Source organism: Aulonocara sp. 'chitande type north' Nkhata Bay, linkage group LG7, assembly GCF_057382095.1.
Source record: "Aulonocara sp. 'chitande type north' Nkhata Bay isolate Kocher_YH1m ecotype deep benthic linkage group LG7, A_spYH_male_GT1.1, whole genome shotgun sequence".
NCBI classification, from domain to species: Eukaryota; Metazoa; Chordata; class Actinopteri; order Cichliformes; family Cichlidae; genus Aulonocara; species Aulonocara sp. 'chitande type north' Nkhata Bay.
The window spans coordinates 25,175,104-25,197,385 of record NC_141350.1 but is presented as its reverse complement, the minus strand read 5'-3'; the positions used below and the strand labels follow the sequence as shown (position 1 = coordinate 25,197,385).

The 22,282-nt window shown below is 37.1% G+C and overlaps 2 protein-coding genes across 3 annotated transcripts; both read left to right on the top strand.

Moving 5' to 3' along the window:
* The first annotated feature begins 816 nt into the window (after nucleotides 1–816).
* On the top strand, nucleotides 817–7,540 carry LOC147325203 (high choriolytic enzyme 1-like). The gene is made up of 8 exons (XM_086299595.1): nucleotides 817–905; nucleotides 2,779–2,824; nucleotides 3,350–3,502; nucleotides 5,014–5,131; nucleotides 5,623–5,801; nucleotides 6,160–6,241; nucleotides 6,595–6,724; nucleotides 7,276–7,540. The coding sequence occupies exons 1-7, from the start codon at nucleotides 831–833 to the stop codon at nucleotides 6,719–6,721; spliced, it is 780 nt and encodes a 259-aa protein (XP_086155721.1). The 5' UTR covers nucleotides 817–830; the 3' UTR covers nucleotides 6,722–6,724; nucleotides 7,276–7,540.
* Nucleotides 7,541–10,325: 2,785 nt separating this feature from the next.
* LOC147325202 (high choriolytic enzyme 1-like) lies at nucleotides 10,326–13,811 on the top strand. Of its 2 annotated transcripts, none has more exons than XM_086299597.1 (9): nucleotides 10,326–10,365; nucleotides 10,476–10,557; nucleotides 11,137–11,182; nucleotides 11,371–11,523; nucleotides 11,670–11,787; nucleotides 12,396–12,574; nucleotides 13,053–13,134; nucleotides 13,455–13,591; nucleotides 13,691–13,811. In XM_086299597.1, exons 2-8 carry the CDS (start codon nucleotides 10,489–10,491, stop codon nucleotides 13,579–13,581), a joined length of 774 nt encoding a protein of 257 aa, XP_086155723.1. In that variant the 5' UTR covers nucleotides 10,326–10,365; nucleotides 10,476–10,488; the 3' UTR covers nucleotides 13,582–13,591; nucleotides 13,691–13,811. The 2 variants fall into 2 exon arrangements, with proteins under 2 accessions (XP_086155723.1, XP_086155722.1); XM_086299596.1 differs by having other exon boundaries at nucleotides 13,687–13,811.
* The last annotated feature ends 8,471 nt before the right edge of the window (nucleotides 13,812–22,282 follow it).

Here is a 22,282-nt window from a genome sequence, read left to right as displayed (position 1 = left end):
CACACACACACACACATGTGTATATATATAAAAATGTATAATTGTAATCCAGGCCCTATCTTTCAATGGCTGTTGAATATCCCAACCAGTTTCCCTAGAGAGGACAGATTTACTGTTTTAAGATTAAAAGAGTGAAACACCACAGGACACTGCAGGCAATTTGTCCTCATGGCATCTGTTGAAAGAGGTCAAGAAGAGCATGTAAGGTCACACGAAATGTAAAACCTTGACAAAATGTCCATTTGTAATCTGTGCAAAATACTTGATGCTGTAATGTCCATCTATCATAAAATCACCCAGAGGTAGAACTTAAGATACATTTACATTTAAGCCACATGCTGAATTAACACAGAGGATGTCACTCTCCTGTATTCATTTTGTCTGTTATGTATTCAAAACAATTTGTTGAAAAAGGTGCAAATTTGCCCGATTTGGCTTTGAATTGTCTCCAAGACATAATCTGTCAGGCAGGCCAAGCTCCAACTGTAGTAAAGTTTTCATCCAAATCTGCCCATAATTTCTTTATGTATGTATGACATACATAAACAATCATGCCTGCTCTCATAAACAAACAGACAAACCAAACCACTTACAGCTGATAAAATATTCAAACTCCCCAAAAACATTGATCAGGTGTTCTGGGGCAGCATTCTCACACAGCATTATGGGTATAGTTTTGATGCTGGTGGGAAAGGACAGGATGTTTTCAAGGCAACTTCCTCCTTATCTCCAAGTAAAGCAATGTCAATGAGTTTTTTTGCGAGTCAGCAGATATACTGAAGGGTATAAACAGGAGCTGCAGCAGGATCCAGGTGTTAACACTGTGTGACATGGCTTTCATGAAATGCACACTCAGTTTATTGATTCTCCTCGGAGCCTCTGTCCTCTGCTGGGCTGATGAGAAGGTGAGGATATCCTAAATATCGAACTTACAAATCCCACTTAATGCTACATTTACTCCATTTCATTAAGAGAATATTGCTCTCTTAATTCACTACATTTATCTGACAGCTTTGTTTAAATTCCAGATTCAAATTTTTCCAAGACATGATTGTGTTAGGTTAAATTATGCAACATTACACTGTGCATACAAGAGAAGAAAAGAATTGATCCAATGGTACCTTAAGAGGCGAATGTGATATCACTTGAAACCTCTGGTGATAACGAACCATTCATTTTTTTGCGCTTTGACTCATGTGATGAGTCACGTGATTAATAGTGGGTCAATGAGAATAACCCCAACTAGGGTTTAATTATCCGGGAATCTCCATCGATTGGTTGTAGAACTGAAGAAGCTTCTCAGATGAGAGATGAAACATCTTCAAGAAACTTAAAAAAGTCCAGTCACTTTTGTTTCCAAGCTCTTAAGACCTTCTTAAGTCTCGGAGCCAGAAGAGATGGTGGATTGTCAGGCCTTCTAGATTGCTGGTTTTCAAGCTGCAGTCATAGACTATACAGACACAAATACCTGCTAATTGATACTAAATAACAGACCTACAAAATACTCAAAAGTCACTCACCAAAGCAGGAAAACCTCATGTTGGGTAGCCGTGACCAGTGTTGGTCAAGTTACTTGAAAAAAGTAATCAGTAACTAATTACTGATTACTTCCCCAAAAAAGTAATCCCGTTACCTTACTGATTACTTATTTGCAAAATTAATTAATTACTTAGTTACTTAGTTACTTTTTAAAAACACGATTTACAACCTGAATAGGTGATAAAGCGATAGATCTTTCAGCCCAATTCTACTTTTTCTGCATAATCCATCATACAAAATGTAATCAAATGGAAAGGTCCCTTTTTAAAACTTGTTTTATTAGTTTTAATCTTTTAACTTTATGCATCAAGCAAAATTTTAATTATATGCAACATTCTCTGACTGGAAGAAATTTGTTTAATATTTAAACCTATTTTCTGCACATTCCAGCACATAAACTAAAATATTTTTTGTGTTTACACTCAGTCTTTCAAATAGATGCAAGTAAAACAGCAGAAAATAAATTAAGTCAAAGACTCAGCGGTCCTGTTGCTCTATTTTCATCTGTAAAGCAGGAGTAGGGTAGGCGGAGGTTTACCCTGGTGCAGGTGTGCCGCGGTCAGTGGAAGAATCCGCGAGTTTTTCTGTGAGTTTCCCATTACCTCTTAGCGCACTCGGTGCTTGTTTGGAAGTTTAGGGGTTTTTTTCGCTGTAAAAAGAAGTTTTCTTCCCACGCACAACGGACGCTAATGTTTTTGTCACTTTTTATGGAATCAAACTCAAAGTAAGGTCAGTACTTCCACGCTTTAAACGCTGCAGGCTCATACTCTTTCCCGCACTCGATATATTATCCATTGTTGATCTGCACACAGCGGTTGCCACAAACGTCGCACTCGTTTACGTCACCGTCATGAGACATTCTGCAAGAAAAATCACGGTTTTAGTAACGCAGTAACGCAGCGTTCCTACGGGAAAGTAACGGTAATCTAATTACCGTTTTTGCAATAGTAATCCCTTACTTTACTCGTTACTTGATACAAGTAATCGGATTACAGTTACTGCCCATCTCTGGCCGTGACTGAGTGAATGATCCAAGAAAAATACTGACAAGCAATGAATGCAATGAATTTGCTGAACTGACATCTGCCAAGAATCATTCCTCAGATAACCACATTCACACATGAGTTTGTAAAACATGTAAAGACTTTATTTCATCTTTCTGGAAACAAATTTCAATTGAAAACCGAAGATTTTCCATGTAAATCCTCACTAATGAATGATGCCATCTGATTGAGCTAGGATCTGTCTGTCGCTGAGCTCCTGTGGAGGGCCAACAAGGATGTAGGTAAGATATTTATACTTCATTTACATATTACTTATACATATACATATTACTTCCGGCCTTTATGGTTCCAGATTTATTTTTGCTCCACTCTTCGTTCTGAGATTGAACATTGCTTGTGTGAATCCTGTATTTCTATTGTGAAATATCTCAGGAAAATATTACAGATTTGTTGTTAAAATCCAGACTCAAGGTTCTTCCAGATTTTTTGAGATTAATGATATATCAATAATAATATTTTATGAAACCACTGAGCTTAAGATGACAAAACTGCTGACCTTCAATGTTACGTAAATTTGGAGCATACATTTTGTAAAAGAAATAAGATCCTGTTGTAGTCCATTCACTGAGATTAAAATGAAGCAAAATTATCATTAGATACATTGATTATTTTCCATATGGCGGTGCAGTGGTTAGTACTGTCGCCTCAGAGCAAGAAGGTATTTTGCTCATTTGCACAACAGTACTTTGATATACTTTACCATACACTGATATATCATCAAATCACTCAGTGCTCTCATTTCACAGTGCACACAGCAGAGGAGCCCTTTATCATTGATGACATTGCTTATGAAAATGAGAATCAAAGGAATGCTGATCCTTGCACCTCCTCTGGCTGCATGTGGGGAAAATCCAGCGATGGAAACGTCTATGTCCCCTACGTCATCGCCTCTCATTACTGTAAGTAACTCAAGAATTATTAAGGCAGTTTTAAAATTGGAATAAAGCAGCTGATCAAATGAACTAATGGACTGTAAAATCAAAGTGAAACAAGCTCATAAAACAAAAAAAATCCCAAAACAGCACAGAAAACAAATCTGAATGAAATGAAGTGAATAGCTTAATAAATCAACTGTGATTTTTCTGTGTCCGGTCTTGTTTCACAAGTTAAACTTTGTGTTGTAGTTATACTCCGTTGGAGAATGAAAAAGGAATAAACCTGCGATTTGTACATCTTTATTTAATGCTTTGCCACAATTTTTGGCTTAACACTTAAAAAAAAACAGCAACAACTACTTTAAATTCTACATAAAAACTAAAGACTTTATTTTGCAATAACTACAAACTGACAATGAAGCTCAAAGTTTAAACGACAAAAATGCTAAAAAAAATTTGATTTTGATGAATCCTTATTGCATTTTCCATGTTACAGTTTTTTTTACAGACGCTAGGACACATTTCCCAATACTTAGGTCACTTTTGCAAAACACTTCACACAATCCTCCTAACTGACCATCAGCTTGGCAAAGCAGTTCATTCCACATTCAAAATGCACTACAACTACCAAAACACTTCATTCAGGTCTCAAATAAACTCATTCTTCCAGAACACTAGCAAAGGTTGACAGCCGACAAACACACTTTGTCACCCACAAAACAATGACCTAAAAAACACTAACAACATGTAGCATTACACAGTGTTTTCTTGTGTAAAACAAGGACACATCTCTGTTTATAATTTCAATATATGTTACTGGAATGAATCAGACATCATGCAGAATTCGTTAATATTTGTTTATGTATTTTTATTTTTTTGCACTAAGTAATCCCAAAATACAAGAATTTGTATACACACCATCCACTGATACACATACAATAGTAATGCTATTCTACTCCATTTCTGGCTGGGTCCATGTTTACATCACAAAAAAACCTATTCAGCAGTTGTCTCCTTTTGTAATGAAATTGAAGGAGTAACATCTGTGTAGATGTTCATCTACAATGAGAATCAGCTGTGGCTGGTTAAACTGCATTTTTAGATTGGAAATATGTTTCAATAAAATATTGCTGTTGGATTTTGCTGTCTTATTCAGTTTGCATTGTGTTATTGTTTTGACCATGAGTTTAACAGTTTTGAAAACAGTATGTAAGCACATGCAAAATGTCCTGTCCGTACAAAGGTTTTTGGCAGTTGTTGTGTCTGAGTGAGAAGATAATTCATGAAATTTGAGAGATGTAGTCATTGAATGCATTTTGTGCCAAAACAATGATAACTGATCCTCAGTTTAGCCCACATAGACTTCTGTTGTGCTCACTGTGTGAGGAGTTTTGCAAACGTGACCTAAGTATTGAGAAATGTGTCCTAGCGTCTGTAAAAAACTGTAATCAGTGTAGATTTCAAAGTATTTCTGTAATTACAGATACTGAGCAGATGACAGTAGGTGGAAATGTATTCTTCCCTCTGCTTCTCAGCTTCTCGTGAGCGCTCCATCATTGAGCGAGGTTTGCTGTCATTCCAAGACGTCTCCTGCATTCGCTTCGTCCCAAGAACCAACCAGAGAGACTACCTGAACATCCAGTCCATCAATGGGTGATAATCTGTGTTCTTGCTGTTCTCTCTGTGTGTGTGTGTGTGTGTGTGTGTGTGTGTGTGTGTGTGTGTGTGTGTGGAAACTGTGCAGTCCTTGGAGGTTCTTAAACTGTTTATGCATTTTTAAAATCATACTGTGATGGCCCACACTCTGTGCTTCCTAGTCATTTGTTTTATTCTACAGAGTTAAATATCAGAGTTAATTTCAGTTTCCAATTTCAGCAAGAATTTAAAATCTTCTTTGGTATGACTTTTAATCACAATTAGAGTCATAGTTACATTAATTAATAAATAATAATTTACTTGACAGACATAGCCATTATATTTTATCATTTTAAATGACTGTGATAGTCTTTTATTAGTTAAAAGAAAACATTTTGTTTGTAGAACCTTATTATAGTTTCGTTTAGATAATTTGCTTTGCTTTGTAAGGGATGATAACAATACATTTTTCTTTTTTTCCTTTCTTTTTTCTTATTGTGTGAATGCAGGTGTTACTCCTATGTCGGTCGCCTTGGTTATGGCCAGGCAGTGTCTCTGGACCGTCAGGGTTGTCTCTACCATAACACCGTCCAGCACGAGCTGCTCCACGCCCTCGGTTTCAACCATGAGCAGTGTCGCTCTGACAGGGACCAGCACATCCGAATCCTGTGGGAGAACATCGCATCCGGTCTGATTTCTGTTTTTGGTGGCACTCTCTGGTCTCTTTGGGCTGTTGGTGTGTTTCGGGTTACAGTTTAGCTTTAAAATGATCTTCCATAATGAACAGCAACACAGCAGGACAGGATGCACTCAACTAGGGATCGAAGTGATTTTACAAAATTCGATAAGAAATAACTTAAATGTCATACTTTAAATTATAAAGTGAGGTAAGTGACAATAAAGTCATTAAATATATTATAAACTCAAATGTGTAAAATTATAAAACTAACCTTTTAACTATAGAGCAAACAGAGTTTGAGGCTCTAAATGCAAACATTAACTCTCATCAGCCTTTTCTGATGCATATGACACTTTCTCTCTCTCAGGTTGGGCGTATGCCTTTGACAAGATCAACACATTGAACCAGAACACCCCCTATGACTACAACTCAGTCATGCAGTACCACAGGTCTGGATCACTTTCATCAGACATCTGTTCATTCAGTTTTAAGTTTTAGTTCAGGTTTTTTTTTTATTATTATTATTGTTTTTTGATAACTTTCTTTTTTGCTGTTTATGCAAAATTAATCAAGGGTTTTTCTGCACGCTGAAAAAAATGTAAGCACCTCTTACCAGCACGTAGTGATTCTGAATATAGAAAATATGAAGACATCATCCTCTTAATGAGAGCCAACTGACAAACTTTTACTTGCTCTTTTCTTTTTGTTTTTCCAATGAGAGCCACAGAGACCATTTCAATTATAAAGCAATAGTTTCTCATTTTTTCTTGAATACAAACAAACCCGCTGTACATTATTCCAGGTATGCCTTCTCTGGCAACAACAAGCCCACCATGGAGCCCATTCCCAATCCCAATGTTGAATTTGGCACAGGAACTCAGATGAGCCAGAATGACATCACCAGACTGAACAGGCTGTACAAGTGTTAAACAGTAAGAAATGCAACATGAGTTTTGAATGTGCAACATGTTATAATTTAATTTAAGTAAATGAATAACTGAGATTTTCATTGTAATACAATGCTAAGGCAATGATTTGGTTACATTTATGCACAAATCTTGATGAAAGATCTGGGTTTCTGTATAAATCTGTACTTTGAGGTAGAGGAGCTTCATCACTATGGTTACAGTAATATAAACTGCATTTAGGTGATGAATAAAAATAATGGGGGGAAAAAGTTGCAACAGCCATTTATATTTCAACTACCGACTTTTTAACTCTTTAACTATGCTACCTGACTAGCACCAGAAGGCAGTGTGCTTTGAATATGAAGGAAGGAAACCATCGTAAGCTTTTTATCACTGATGCAAGATGGTGACATTTAAATAACTTGCAATTTATTCACACACATTCACATTATAAAGCATCACAAAGGTGTCATAAAAAGGTGTTTTTTAGCAGCTAATGCTGCTAAATATAACTTGTGTGTTGGGCAACACATATTAAACCTTAGTTTCACACTTTCTTTCTTTTGTTTTCACAGGTGCTAATAGCAGTCCTGGAAATGTGGTGCCGTTCAGACATCAGAGCAGTTGTTTCCAAGACTGTTTTGTCACTCTTTCGTACAATTTAACACATTGAATTAAAAATAAATCTTCATTGACCCGTTCACAGAATCTTTACTTTTTATGTACTATGCCAGCGGTTCATGAACTAAGAATTTCTTTCTGAAATCTGCTGATAAAAAATAAAGTTGTTAAATGGCAGAAGTTGTATAAATGACATTAAATGACAACTTACAGTGTAAAGAGCGTCCTGCAGTGAATTTTCAAACATGAGCTGGGTGAAATGGAAGAGAGCTTTTGAGCAAATTTACATAAATCATCATCCTCTCCCAGAAGCAGTTAACTTTTTTTGACCCAACAAGCACAAAATATACAATCATCTGAAGAAACTTTAAAAAAAAAGGAAAAATTAATCTTGTAGAAGCAAGTTTGACTTTTTAAACCCCAAATCTGCTTATTGAATTGATTTAAGGGCTACTTGCACGGCAAACATGCAAACTCAACACAGAGCAGCCACAGGTGAGATATGAACCCAGAACCTTCTTGCTGTGAGGCAACAGTGACACTGTCTTTGCTTTAATAAACTCCTGGGTTGTTTTGCCTGTATGTTTTGGGTCATTGTCCATCTCTGTTATGAAACACGGCACAATTATTTAACTTCATTCAGCTCAGTTTGAGCAGATAATAGGTCTCTGAATACCTCAGAATTCCTTCAGCTGCTTCTGTCTTGTGTCACATCATCAATAATAACAAGCATCCCAGTGCCACTGGCAGCTGTGGACGCTCAAGCCATCACAGTGCCGTGTTTTACAGATGATGTGGTTTGCTTTGGATCATGAGCTGTTCTGCACCTTCTCCATACTCTTGCTGTCATTCTGGTAGAGGTTGATCTTGCTTTCATCTCTACAAAGAATGTTTTTCCATTCTTTGATTTTCACCAAAGTCCAATCTAGTCCAATCTCCACTTACACAATACTCTTCTTTTGCAATCATCCACCACTGCCATCTTCTGTGTAGGTCCAGGGTTTCGTTTGTGTGTTGCTGGGTTCTCCAATGCTTTCTTTCTTTCTCATGATGTACCAAACTGTACATTTTGCCACTCCTGATATTGTAGCAATTTCTCTGATGTTTTTTTTTCTGTTTTCACAGCTTAAGGATGGCTTGTTTCACTTGCATTTAGAGATCAATTAACTGCATGTTGTCTTCACAGCACAATCACTCAGATGCAAGCACCACACCTCAGGCCAACTCCAAGCCTTTTATCTACTTAACTGATAATCACACAATGAAGGAATTACCAACACCTGCCCATGAAATAGCCTTTGAGTTAATAGTCCAATTACTTTAGGTTTCTTTAAAAAGCGGGTGGCACATTCATCCAATTTGAATGTGCCACCCTCAAATGAAAGCTGATAGTCTACACATTATGCCCATGCCCACTATGTAACTATAATTGGAATATGTTTAAGTAAATGGGTTAAAAAAACAACTTGTGTCAGTATTCAAATATATACATGGACCTAACTATATATTTCATTTTTACATTTCCCCTTAAAATATCACTGATGAGTTCTGTCACCGATGAGTGTTTTTGTACCCTCCCTGGGAAATCAAGCAGCTGAAACTCTAGGTAGCACACACATTTTGTGACACACTGAACAAAAACTGTTTGCTTGCAGATATTTGTTGAGCTGTTAGACACATGTTAAAATTATCTGCCGCTTAAAGCATGTAATTTGTGGAAATGTCTGTAACATCTGGAAACGCCATTCCAGATGGTTCACTATGGAGAGAAGTTTGTCTCAAGAGGTTGAAAAATGTATATTAAAGACTTCACAAATTTTGACTACTCACAAATGTGTTCCAGTCTATACACAAATACCGCTCCAAAAATGTATAAAGAAAAATGCTTTTAAAAAATGGGTGAAAAGTTTTTATAACAATTACAATTTTTTTCCATTACAAATCTGCTTCATTTGTTAAATTTTAGACACCTTTTCCACTCCAGGAAAAATAAATTAAAGATGAAACTGACATCTCGGGTCATATAAATGTCTTGTACATTTTAAAAATTCAGAATTATTTTTTAAGTTGTTGTGTGTACTCGCAGGTTCCAGAAGAAATTTATAAAAAAAGAAAGAAAAAAAAAAGAAAAAAAGGTGTTTTTCTCTAAAAACCATCCAGTTTAAATGAAAATGGTGCATCACAATCTATTACTTATGTTGCTATTGCAGTCTTGCAGTAACCTTGATTTTATAATACAGACTATGCAAGTTTTGGTGAAATGATCTGTTGCATTTCCAGGTATTTTGTTTATTTTATTTTATTTGAGCACTGTGAGGGGCATGTAAAGTCGCAGATTTGGGCATCCTCCTGAAGATTTTCAGAAACAATTTGTTCACACTCTCTTTGAGAAAGTGTCTGGAGTACAATGCAAAGAAATTCTCAGAGATTCTGTATCATGCTGCTTTAGGTTTTCTATCACCCCAATAAAGCTGCTGTGGTTTGTCTCGTGCATTTGGGTTCTCTCGCCAGCAAATCATGACATTACTCTTCTTTCCTCTTTTGAGTTTGCATGGATACAGATGTGAGAGTCAGAATGTAAAGTGATGATGATGATGATGATGATGATGAATTTGTCTGATATCAGAATAATTTTCCAACTTGTGTTTGGGGACGTTGGCTACCTAAGTGTGCATCCCTGGACTTTCATAGTTCCGATGTGCAAGATTTCTGCTCATGTTCAAAATTTTGTGGCTATTCCCAATAAATCCCACATATCTACAATGATTTCATTTCAGCTGTGTTGACTGAAAAGAAGAAAGGCGACACAAGACTGGTTAAGAAACAACCTTTGTACAAGTTTACGATGAACTGCTCTTATCAAGGGATCGTGGGGATATGCAACATGGCATCAAGGTGACATGTATTTATCTTGGGCTTTTCACTCCCCTCTTCTCCTCCAAAATGTCCATAAAAGGACTTTTTTGTTCCGGTGCAGTTGGCTTTATAAAGTGATGTTCAACCACATTGCATTATGATGCGTTTCTGTCACTTCAGGGATCGCTGTAAGTATCACCAATAAATTCTCCTTTGTTCTGCTTTAAGAATCCTCGTCTAAGCTGAATTTTGAAGAACTGGAATAACTGGGTAAATATGTTTTGTATCATTATTGCAGATATTTTGTTGACATGGTTGGGGTTAGGTGTGTTCTAGGCCTTGTGGCCCTTTTGGCAATCTCTGTCTGGGCTGAAAGTGAGGTAAGGAATTCTCCTTTTCTAGCACATCTTGACTGATTTGGTGGAATAAATGTGGAACAAATGTCATTTTTCTCTCTTTCTCTCTCCCTTTTGTCTGTCAATAACTCCTGGAAAATTCTGGAATCTGTAAGTTTACCATTGTTCTTTAGTTTTCTACTTTCAGACAATATTGCAGATTCCCACTTGATGTGCTTCTCCTCTGAAGTGCTTTCCTGACTTTGTTTTGCACAAAAAGCTAATTTTGGAACATGTTTGCTATATTTTTAAGACTGGTGATGCAATATATTAGAGTCACATGTATCACAATACAATGTATCACAACTGACAACTGTGGTTTTCAGTCACTTCCATTAAGAGCTCATTAAGATCACATCGTTTGGCCAGTATGAAAAGGAGGAATAATTGCTTGCATCTGACAAATTTACTGACAGTGAATCCATCCTTTAATTGTAAAATATTCTTTTTAAAAATAAAGTATAAAAACGTTTATCAAATAATTATTTACTTCTATGATCCTTGCTGGTAGATCATCAGTATGCCAACAGCACTTCTTCATTCCTTTTTGTGCAGGATGCTAAGGTTCTGTCAACTTCAGAGCGAATTGAGAGAGCCAACAGAGATATTGGTGAGAATTTTTAAAGCCATAAAAAAGTTTAACCCTCTTTTCTCCTCCCTGGCCTTTTCTCAGAATCTCAGTGTCTTTTGTGGTACTCGGATCCTTTGGACTATCACAAATATTTTAGATCTCAGTAAAAAGGGAGAATGATGTAAGAGTGAATCAGACAATTGAACTGATCAATGTGTTTGCTGCAGTCCGTTCTCCTGATGAACCCTACATAGTGGATGATATTGCATACGGCTCGGAGGCGGAGAGAAACGCTGACCCCTGCACCGCTTCTGGCTGCATGTGGCCCAAGTCCGCTGATGGACATGTCTACGTGCCCTACACCCTTTCCAGCGTGTACAGTAAGGAGAAAACTCATCTATGAATGCTATTCTCTGCACTTATCACCAGGAACATGGTGTGTTGCACTGCAGACATTTTTCCTGCAAAATATCACAGGATCCTGTTGGTCTAGTGGTGGATTAAAATGTGTTTTCCATTTTTCCAGCCTCTCGTGAGGTGGCAGTCATCGAGCGTGCTCTGCAGTCCTTCGGTTCTTTTTCTTGTATCCGTTTAATCAGACGCACAAACGAGAGAGACTACTTGAATATCCAGAGTCTTAATGGGTAAACATGAGCAAAGCACGTTCTTTCTTTGCCCAATCTGTCCAAGAAAACCTGTATTTAATTTTAATATGTTCACTAACGTCACTATTTTTTGTTCGTTTAAGGATTAGTTAAGGATTTCAGACTGTAGGTGTATAAACACTAAATGTAACTACTAAATCATGCAGCGGAGACTTTTGTTCGATTAATCCAGGCCAAAGTTTTTCACTTTCTCAACCAATCAGAACGAGTAAAAAAGAAAATATTCATAATGGCAAAGTTTACTGCAGTCCCCCAAAATTCCATTTCCATCCATACAAAATGTTTCCTATTGTTTAAAAATGGCTGTGCAACCACACTTTTCTGTGTATGAATTAATGAAGCACCACATTTCTGGAGTTGGTAGAACTCCAGAAATGGTAGTTGCACTGGATGGAGAAAAAACAAAGCAAAGAAATCTCACATAGAACAGGTTTTAGCAACATATTTAATACTTGCAGGATTGGTTAACTATTCCCTGTTGTGTTAACATGAAACATATTTCAAAAAAGTTTGTGCAGTTACAGATTTGAAAAAAAAGAAGACATTTTTGCAGCTTTTGTAACAAGATTTATTTTGTACCTTTGTAGGTGCTACTCCTACATCGGCCGTCTTTACTATGCGCAGGAACTGTCCCTGCAGCAATCAGGCTGTGTTTACTACGACACTGTCCAGCACGAGGTGCTCCACGCTCTGGGTTTCAATCACGAGCAGACACGTTCTGACCGCGACGAACACATCCGCGTTTTGTGGGAGAACATCACTCCGGGTTTGTCTGTTTTCACTTTTCACTATCCATGACAGCAATATAAATAGAATACAGAAAGAAAACAATTACTGGCACAAAATATAGGATTACTTGGGCATTTTGAAAAATGTGCAGATTGGCTTTTTGTTTAACCAAAGGTTGAATCCAAAGACAGCTACAGCTGTCACAGCTATTCTGTACTTCAGGCTTTGCTTAGCTTTGCACAAACAATGTCGACGGACAAGAAGCAAATTCATAATACCAATATGTCTGTCGATCATCATTATAACCCATTATAATCCCACTTATTTCACGTGAGCAAAAACCAGTATTGGAATCGACGAGCACACAAACCTTCATAGTGCGTTATAAGAAAGCAAAATGCAATACATCATAAAATGCCGAACTATCTGAACACTCATAGAAATGTAGAGTGGACTAAAGCCACAGAAACAAGAAAAAGAATGAATAATGGAGCTCATGGTATTTCTGTCTCTAGGAATGGAGCACAACTTTGACAAAATCAACACTTTGAACCAGGGAACCCCCTATGACTATGGCTCTGTTATGCATTACCACAAGTAGGTATCAATACCAGCAGCTCCGTGTTACAGCTGTGGCTGCCGTCATCATGTTGGAAATTATGAAAGATGTTCAAACAGGTGTTAAAGTGCAATGAAAACTGAGTGAATGTGAATCAGAATTTTTCGTATTGTTCTCTCTTGTTTTTTTCTTCGAAATTGTGTATTTCTTAAATATTTTTGTACTCTCTATTTGATATTTTGTGGTTTATTCTGGCTTGGTAAAATTTCATAGTCAATTTGGCAAATACTTATTGTACAGTAGGCGTAATAGCTTTCAGTAACTTCCCTTGGGAAAAAAACACACCCTGTGTTTTCAGGTACGCCTTCTCCAAGAACAACCAGCCCACTTTGGTGGCTATCCCTAATTCCAATGTGGAGTTTGGATATGCCACTGAGATGAGTCAGATGGACATCCTCAGGCTCAACAGGCTGTATGGATGCTGAACAATCTCAGGTTATTATCCTAAGTTCATCGTATACTATTCCCCACACTGCATTGTTGAAAATGGAGTGAATTTCTCATAATAAATCTTAATGTTTTTCTATCAGACAGATGAGCAGCATGATGCAAACAATCCAACTCTTCTTTGAAAAATATCATCATCATCATTGAACAGTCACTTGATCAACAAAATAAACATTTTAAAATAATTCAATAAACCTCCAATAAAGCACCTCTGTGTGTGTGTTTTATCTTTAAGAGTGATTGTTTAAATCATGACATTTTATTTTGTCATTGCGTTCTTTGTGACTCTAGTTACTTTCCTTCCTTTGTGACCGTCTAGCCCGTTCATATTTGTTTCACTTGTTTCATTGGTTTTTACTGGTCTGATCAGTCTGTGTGGATATGGCCTCACTTCTCCCCTTTTCAGCTGTCACTTAGATTAGATTAGATTAGATAAGATAGAACTTTATTAATCCCTCGGGTGGGTTCCTCTGGGAAATTCGATTTCCAAAAAAGCACAGCACCGACAGAAGTTACAGAGTTACAGAATAGTATATATATATACACACACACACACACACACACACACACACACACACACACACACACACACACATATAAATACAGAGACAAATATAAATAAAATATATGAAGGGGATAAATAGAATAAATAGGAATAAAAAATAAAAATACAAGTGAATTTTGCACATTTCAAGTATTGAGTCTATTGCACTGTTGACTATTTACAAAAGTATTGCACACAAGGTATTGCACAGTGAGGTGAAGAGGCACTACAGCTTAGTTGTTGCCCCCTCCTTTGTCCTCCTGTTTCCCCTCCCTCTCCCCTCCAGAGAGGAGTTAAACAGTCTGATGGCGTGTGGGACAAAGGAGTTTTTAAGTCTGTTAGTTCTTGTCTTGGGGAGAAGCAACCTGTCACTGAACAGACTCTTCTGATTGTTTATGGCCGTGTGCAGAGGATGCCTGGCATTGTTCATAATGTCCATCAGTTTCTTTAGTGTCCTTTTCTCTGCCACTGTCACCAGAGTGTCCAGCTTCATGCCGACCACAGAGCTAGCCCTCCTGATCAGTTTCTCCAGCCTGGATGAGTCCTTCTTTGCTGTGCTGCTCCCCCAGCACACCACAGCATAGAAAAGTACTCCAGCAACCACCGACTGGTAAAACATCCTCAGGAGCTTCCTGCAGATGTTAAAAGACCTCAGCCTCCTGAGGAAGTACAGTCGGCTTTGGGCTTTTTTATACAGGTGCTCTGTGTTGCATGACCAGTCCAGTTTATTGTCCACCCACAGCCCGAGGTACTTGTACTTGTTGCACTTCATGTCACTGTTGGCTCTGTCATGACTTTTGTATCTTGCCTGGATTCCGGTTCTTTTTTTTTTCTAGTACTTTAGACCATTTGTATCTCTGTTATTTTTATAAACCATTAAAGGTTCAGCTTTTTTTCTTTAGACCATTTTCTGCATATAGGTTTTCTCTCCTGTGAAACTTCACATGTTTCCTGATCAGTATAACATAATGGCACTAAAAACTATCAAAATAAAACTATGAAAGGTACAAAAAAAAAAACCCAGAAAAATGAAATGAAATGTTTTCCGACACAGACAAATATAGTAAAATCTATATCTGACAATAACACCTTTTCCCCCTTTGACTTAAAGAAACATTAAGCAGCATTTAAGCTGCCTGGTCTGTTAGCAAATAATTCATCTGAATGACAAACAGGACATAAATGAATATTACAGGGATAACAGGTAAATGCAAAAAGCAGCCACTGGTTAATTTGACCATTCATAGGTAAACTGGTTTATGGACAATTTTACTTTTTAAATGGTGGCACTAACCTCAGAGAAAGCTAAACCCATCTGCTGCTTCCTTTGGGAACAAGCACGTTGGTTCAAGGTAAAGCAATCTTATCGCTTGTTGCAGGTGTGTTTATACCTCATATCATTCACAGGAACTGTTTACGGAGCTGCAGAGAATCACTGACCTAACTTATTCAGCACATGTGGTGTAAGTGTGAGCTGATAGCGTTTGTTTTTTGCCTGAGATTAACTCTAGTTCTTCTCTAAAGACTTTCGTTGGTTTAAAATGACATTTGATGTTCAGTTTTAAAGTTAAACCCATAATTTTCAGTGACGGAGACATTTGGGACAATTTTGAAATAAAACTGGCTTTTTCTATGCCTTAACAAGGCAGCTTAGGATTTACAGCGAGGTGGCACAGCGGTGTGGGACAAAGGACAGCACTAAAACTGCATTTCAAAGACATTTCAAAACCTGGAAAATACTGATTTAAGACGAGTGTGGCGTTTTGTTTGTTCATTTGTTGTTGTTTTTTTGTTTTTTAGAAAAACACAAAGCTTTACATCCTAACCGATTGTCCATTATAATATTTTACCTTGAAGTTGTTGATGTTTCTTTGTGAACAATATGTCACTAAGAATAATTCAAATAGCTTTTTAATCTGAATATTTGTAACAAACGCTCAATAAAAAATAAATTAAAAAATATGTATAATAAGCCAGTGCTGAAAAATCCTTCAGTGGAAAAATTATGCATGACTCTATCTGCAGTTCATGAACAGAGATGCACAAGTTTCTCAGTAGCAGCAGCTGTCAATCAAAGCTGGCATCATGACATTGCACCCTAATTGTATAGCAAGTAAGAAATTAAAATCAAATCTATCTAAAAGGTGACTCCTTAAACCCAAAATAATGACAAAAAGCATCTTTGGGATATTAGTGGACACAAAAATAACCCCAATTACTTTAGAACAAGGGTCTGAATAATGTCCCATAACATGTTCAGGGTTACCCTCAACTTCAACCCAGTGTGTGTGTCCTCAAAGCATACACTACCTAGGTCCAAGTCTCAATGACTATAGTCGACTTTGGTTATTGTTTCAATAATGACTCTCACATTCTGAGTTCTGTTAGATTCATTATTCTGTTTGGAGTTCACTCGTGTTCTGGTTTTAATTAGTCTGGCCTTCTTAGCATGTTTGCTATCAAATCTTTGTGACTGTCGTAGGTATTTCTGAGTTAGGTTTCTACCTGTCTTATTTTGATAGTCTGTCTCCTGTACATTGCATTTCCTTTTTTTGTCACTCCCCTTAAAATCTTCATCATCTTAGAACCCAAATTTGTGTCAATTTTCCAGTAAGGTATTGACACGCAGTTTGTGGGTATAGGTTAATTGATTAATCCAAATTGCCCATAGGTGTGAATGCGGGAGTGAATGTGAGTGCGAATGGTTGTCTGTCTCTGTGTGTTAGCCCTGCGACAGACTGGCGACCTGTCCAGGGTGTACCCCGCCTCTCGCCCTATGCCAGCTGGGATAGGGTCCAGTGCCCCCCCACGACCCTGAAAAGGATAAGCGGAAGCTAATGGGTGGATGGATGGGTGTATTGATTATCACATTTAATTAGAAATCACAAATTCAGTGAAACAACTCTAAAGATCATTTTATGCTTTTCTAAGGTACCTGTTTTGTATTTCCAATTGAGGTATATGTCTTCGGACTATGGGAGAAACTGGAGTTCAAAACACCTCACAGAAAGCTCAAAGACTTAAAAGCTAAAATAAATAAATAAATAAAAATCTGTCAACTTCCTTCTCTGAGGCAGCTATGCTGCTTTCTTTTATGACCCTGTTCCCCAAACAGTGGGAAAGGCCACTGAGCAGGGTGTGTGGCTGAATGATTGTAAGCTGTTGCACAAAGAATTTTAAAAATTAAAAGGAAGAAGAAAAAACAATTTCTTGATACTTTGAGTGGAATCAGAAAGGGGGCGACACTTTCTAATTATGATATCATAATTTATTAGAGTTTAGAGGCGCTTGTGTGATATGTATGGCTGAAAATACACTGAAACCTATTTATACTCCAGCAGAGGGCGACACATTCTCACATTGAGGAATTTGTTAGAGTCTCAGTTTAATCTCTTTTTTGCATCTGAATATGTAAACAATGTAAACAATAAATATACTTGCTGCGAAGGCAAAAAATGTTTCTGCCATGATCTCAATGCAAAAAATACAAAGAAAAATATATTAAGTAAGATGGTCCTGTTGGCAGTTCTGCATGATATTTATTTACATGTCTCTACTGCAAAAATTGCGCATTTACCAGTGTTGCCCTTTTATTTATTTTTTTTACATTTAACCATAGTACTTACGATGTCTAATAACAGGACATCTTAACATTAGCTATAACTCTTTATCACACTCAAGTTGGAAAACTTGGATTTAAATTCTTTACTGCCGACAACTGTAACGATAAAATAAAAATATAGATCAGTCATAGATTTCAGCCCAAATATTGAACACTGAAAAGATATAAAGTGAGTAAGACGAAATGTCTGTGTTTGAATATTATAAGCTATGCATGCAAATATCGTTATGTGAGTCTTTCACATATGTATGTAGCTGCAGCGCATTCTCAGAGGGATTCAGGGAAAGTGTGTCAGTACATCTAGATCTCCACAAAGGTACTCCTTAGGTCTATTTTTTGGTCCTCAGAGTAACTGCACCTTTATAAGGATTGAAAACCTCATATAGCGTAATATATGCAATATTAATTCCAATGTTTCCAATGTGCATTAGGTGCAGGAAACGGCCTGAATTTCACCAAATAGAAAAAACGAATTACACAAATTATTGTTTTTACTCTTAGATTTTGAGGTTTTACTTTTTTTAAGTTTTATTTATCATAATCTGATCTTGTGGTGTTAATTATTAAAGACAAAATGTGATCCAGTATATTTGTGGTTTTACACATTTACATGATAGCACCAAAGAAGCTATCACAAAACACATTCATATGTTTCTAGTGTTAAACTCAAACCTTTTAATGAAGACATGGTAACTTATTTATCAGATAAATCTGACATAAGTCTCCATTGAACACAGAGTACACAGATGTGATACAAATATAATGTTACATTTTTCAAAATTTTAAATCGTCTTATAATCATTGTAGTGTTTTTTAAGTTGGATTCGGTTTCAGCGGTCATCATATTAAGGAGAGTACTCAAACCAATCTGTTACATATATGTGAAGATATTCTCGGCCATTCATCACAGACCTTCTTTGCAGTTTGTCTTTGCTGGAATGATTTTATTAAAATCATCCAAAGTTGCTTTGCTGAATGAAAATCCATCTATTTCTAGTGTAACTGTTACAGCGTGAAAAGTCTTCTCCTGTTTATCTATAGTATTTGGGGAGGGTACAAATCATTGAACCAATGCTAAATCCACACTCCTATCAGCCTTCTTACCCCTGTGCACGTACTGTGGTCATTCTACCCATATGGAAAAGAAATAGAAAAAACTTGCATCTGATGTGCCCTCCTTCATATAGTGAATCATATAAGGCTTATATGATTTTCTCATGAACATACAAGTTTCATTTATATGATTCTTCAAGCAATCTTATATCTGTTTTCACTCTTGTATGCTTTTCGTACAAGTTTCACACAAGACAGATACAAACGTTATAAGATTTGTATATATATATTCTATATGGGTAAAGCTAATGCCCAAAAAGACGTTTAAATTTCATCTTATCATCTTTATCTGTCATTATTGGCCATAGAGCTTCAGGTACCTCATAACCAGTGTTGCAACTGTTTTAAACTTCTGTAGCTACTGATGCTCCTGCACCCGCTCTCATGTTTTATCATCATTTTACCCTTTTAGTTACAGTCCTCGTCAGTTTTATTGTACGAAATAGCTCATTGTAGACAATGACGAACAAACATCAGAGCACAAGTTCATCCATTTTTAGTGAAAGAGGCCTTTAAGGATATTACCCTTACAAGGACACTCTTCTCCTTCAGATTTAAATTCATTTATACCTTTCCTCTCTGGCTAGTTTTGCTGAGTGAGTCTTTAAAATAAAATTGGGGGAAAAAACCCACAGAGAATAGAGCCTTTCACTATTTAGTACAAGCACCTGCTCCATCCACTCATGAGCCATGGGCTAGAGATTAAACAGAGGGAGACAGTGTGAGGGAGAAAATGAAGGGAAGATGCAAGGTGAATGGAGAGACTGGAGCTCAGAGAGAGAAGAAAAGCAGTTCAGCCAGAATGGTGACTGAACAGAGGTCTGGTTCAGCTACTGGCAGCCCCTCAGGGACAATCAGACAGAGATGTGGCCTAGATCCCAGAGCTTCATGCCCACCTCCTCCTCCTTCCATTTCCTCTCGCAGACTGTAGAGTCACTATCTAAACCTTCCATGTCCTCCTGTTTGAAGCGATGGCCAGGATATGGGATCCAGGGCTCGTTGTATCCCGTCTTCTTGTTTTCTTTCCTGTCTCCCTGCTGGCCGACCAATGCCTCAGAGCACACAGGCTCCGGTGATGGCCTGGCCTGTAAGTCCATTACTCTATCATCAACAAAAAGGGAGTCATTGTACTTACTGTGTGCCCCAACAATAAGCAAGTTAATATGAGCCATGTATTCCCGCAGGGATTCTGATGATCATCATTTACGCTCAAGGCTGCTGCACTGTCTTCTCATCCATGATCTCCCTTCCTGTAATAGAACCCTTGGACCTTGTTTATGGGTCAAATTGACACGTAAGTAATGAGGCTGCTGCCACATCCAGCACAGAAGAAGCATTGAAACACAGCCTCTTCCCCATTACTAGGTAGTTTTCCAGTAAATACACAATACGTTTACAAATGATCATGTACGGCTGAGGCTAAAAAATGTACTCAGTTAACCTATAATATGACACTGTACTCACATTAAATGTGAATTATAATCAGGCAGCCAAGGCAACTATTTGAAATAAAAATAGCCCCTAAAATAGAACTAAATGTTACTCCACCCTCTTTCTACTCACATGTAAAAATTTGTACTTTGTTGACTTGCATGCTCCTCACATTGAAGAGACTTTCATGCATTAGTATTCACATGTTTTCATATGCTACTGATGTTATTCAGGTCCTAACATCATTACAGAGGCTGAACTGGAGGCAATGTTATCCATATACTTCATACCTCATATCAGTGACTTCCCCCGTGATGGTGCAGGCCTCCCTTCTACGCTCCAGTCAGGCCAATTACAGAAAATATAATTAGACCAAGCTGGCACTGAGTCAGTGTTCTGTTAGATATAGTGAGCAAACTAACTGAGCTGCCTTCAGCTGCTTGTAGATGATAAAGTCTGCACATGACCTTGCACATGCAGGGTCCTGAATAGCAGCACTTAAAGTACTTGGAACTATGTGAGTGAAATTTAAACTAAATAGATAAATAAAAAAGGTAGGAATTAATTATTACCAGGAGAAAAACACACACATATTACTTATTTTTAGGAATATGGGTCAATTTCTGTCCCTATAGGTACAGTCCACACAACTGTGGTGCCTAGAGCCAGTTACTGGACCTAAAGATAACTGTGTTACCTTTCTGAGATACAAAAAGGTATACATTCATACTATGATACCGGGAACTGATGTTATAAAATAAGTATTATTTTATGCTCCCATTTCAAGGTTTTACAGTCTGTAATTAAAGTTTCATTCTGTTTCAGTGGAGGCAAAGTAGTACAATGGTTAATGCTATTCCCTCACAACAAAAAGTTTTGGGGTTGAACTCTTCTGCTGAGCTTTTTTCTCCATGTTCTTTGCAGGTTTTCTTTGAGTGAGCTGCCAATTGCTTGATACTCCAAAATATAATAAGATTCCTCCACTGCTATTTCTACGTCTTCTATTTCTTCGAATTCTACAACCCCAATTCCAAAAAGGTCAGGACGTTGTGTAAAATATAAATAAAAAACAGAATGCAATGTTTTCCAAATCGTATAAACATATATTTTATTCGCAATAGAACATAGAAAACATAAAATGATTAACAAAGCCATTTTAATATTTTCACGAAAAATATATCATGCTGAATTTGATGGCAACACGTCTCAAAAAAGTTAGGATAAAATTTCGATAAATAAATGGTACTTACAGCTGGAGGGATATTTTGTAACTAATTTGGTTAATTGGCAGCAGGTCAGAAACATTATTCAATACAAAAGAAAAATCTTATGGAGACAAAGTTTCTGCATATTTGTGGAACAATTCAAGGATAAATTTGGCCTTGAATATCTCATCATCTGCAGTACATAATGTCATTATAAGTTTCTGAGAATGTGGAAAAATGTCTTCGGGGACAAGGCTAAAAATCAGTACTGGATGCCCATGATCTTTTGGCTCTGAGCTTACACTACATTAATGCAACCATAATGCTATCATGGAAATCAGTGTTCAAAATGGATCTATAGACTGTTATGCTGGCAACTAGTAAACCAGACATTTAAATTTTGCTGGCTTAGATAGTCAGTGCCAGAAATACTAAATGTTACTAAATGTTAAATGTATTATCTTTATTTTATTAACATGTAACTTAACAGATAACATGCAGTACTTCACATTAAGGTACTGTTGCTCGATGTTAAAAATGACCAAAAAAGTAGTTATACATTGGTTTTTTCAGCATAATACACTGGTCAACTAGGTTTTGTTTCTCTTCTCTTTTATATGATTAGCAAATTGGACCCTACACATTTCCAAATGCACTTGCTTCTGGCTCCAAAAAAGCCAACATGGCACCAGCCATAAATCTAAAATCAAGGCTTCACAATCCGGAGTCCACAAAGTAACAGGTGATGTTGCAACAGATATGTA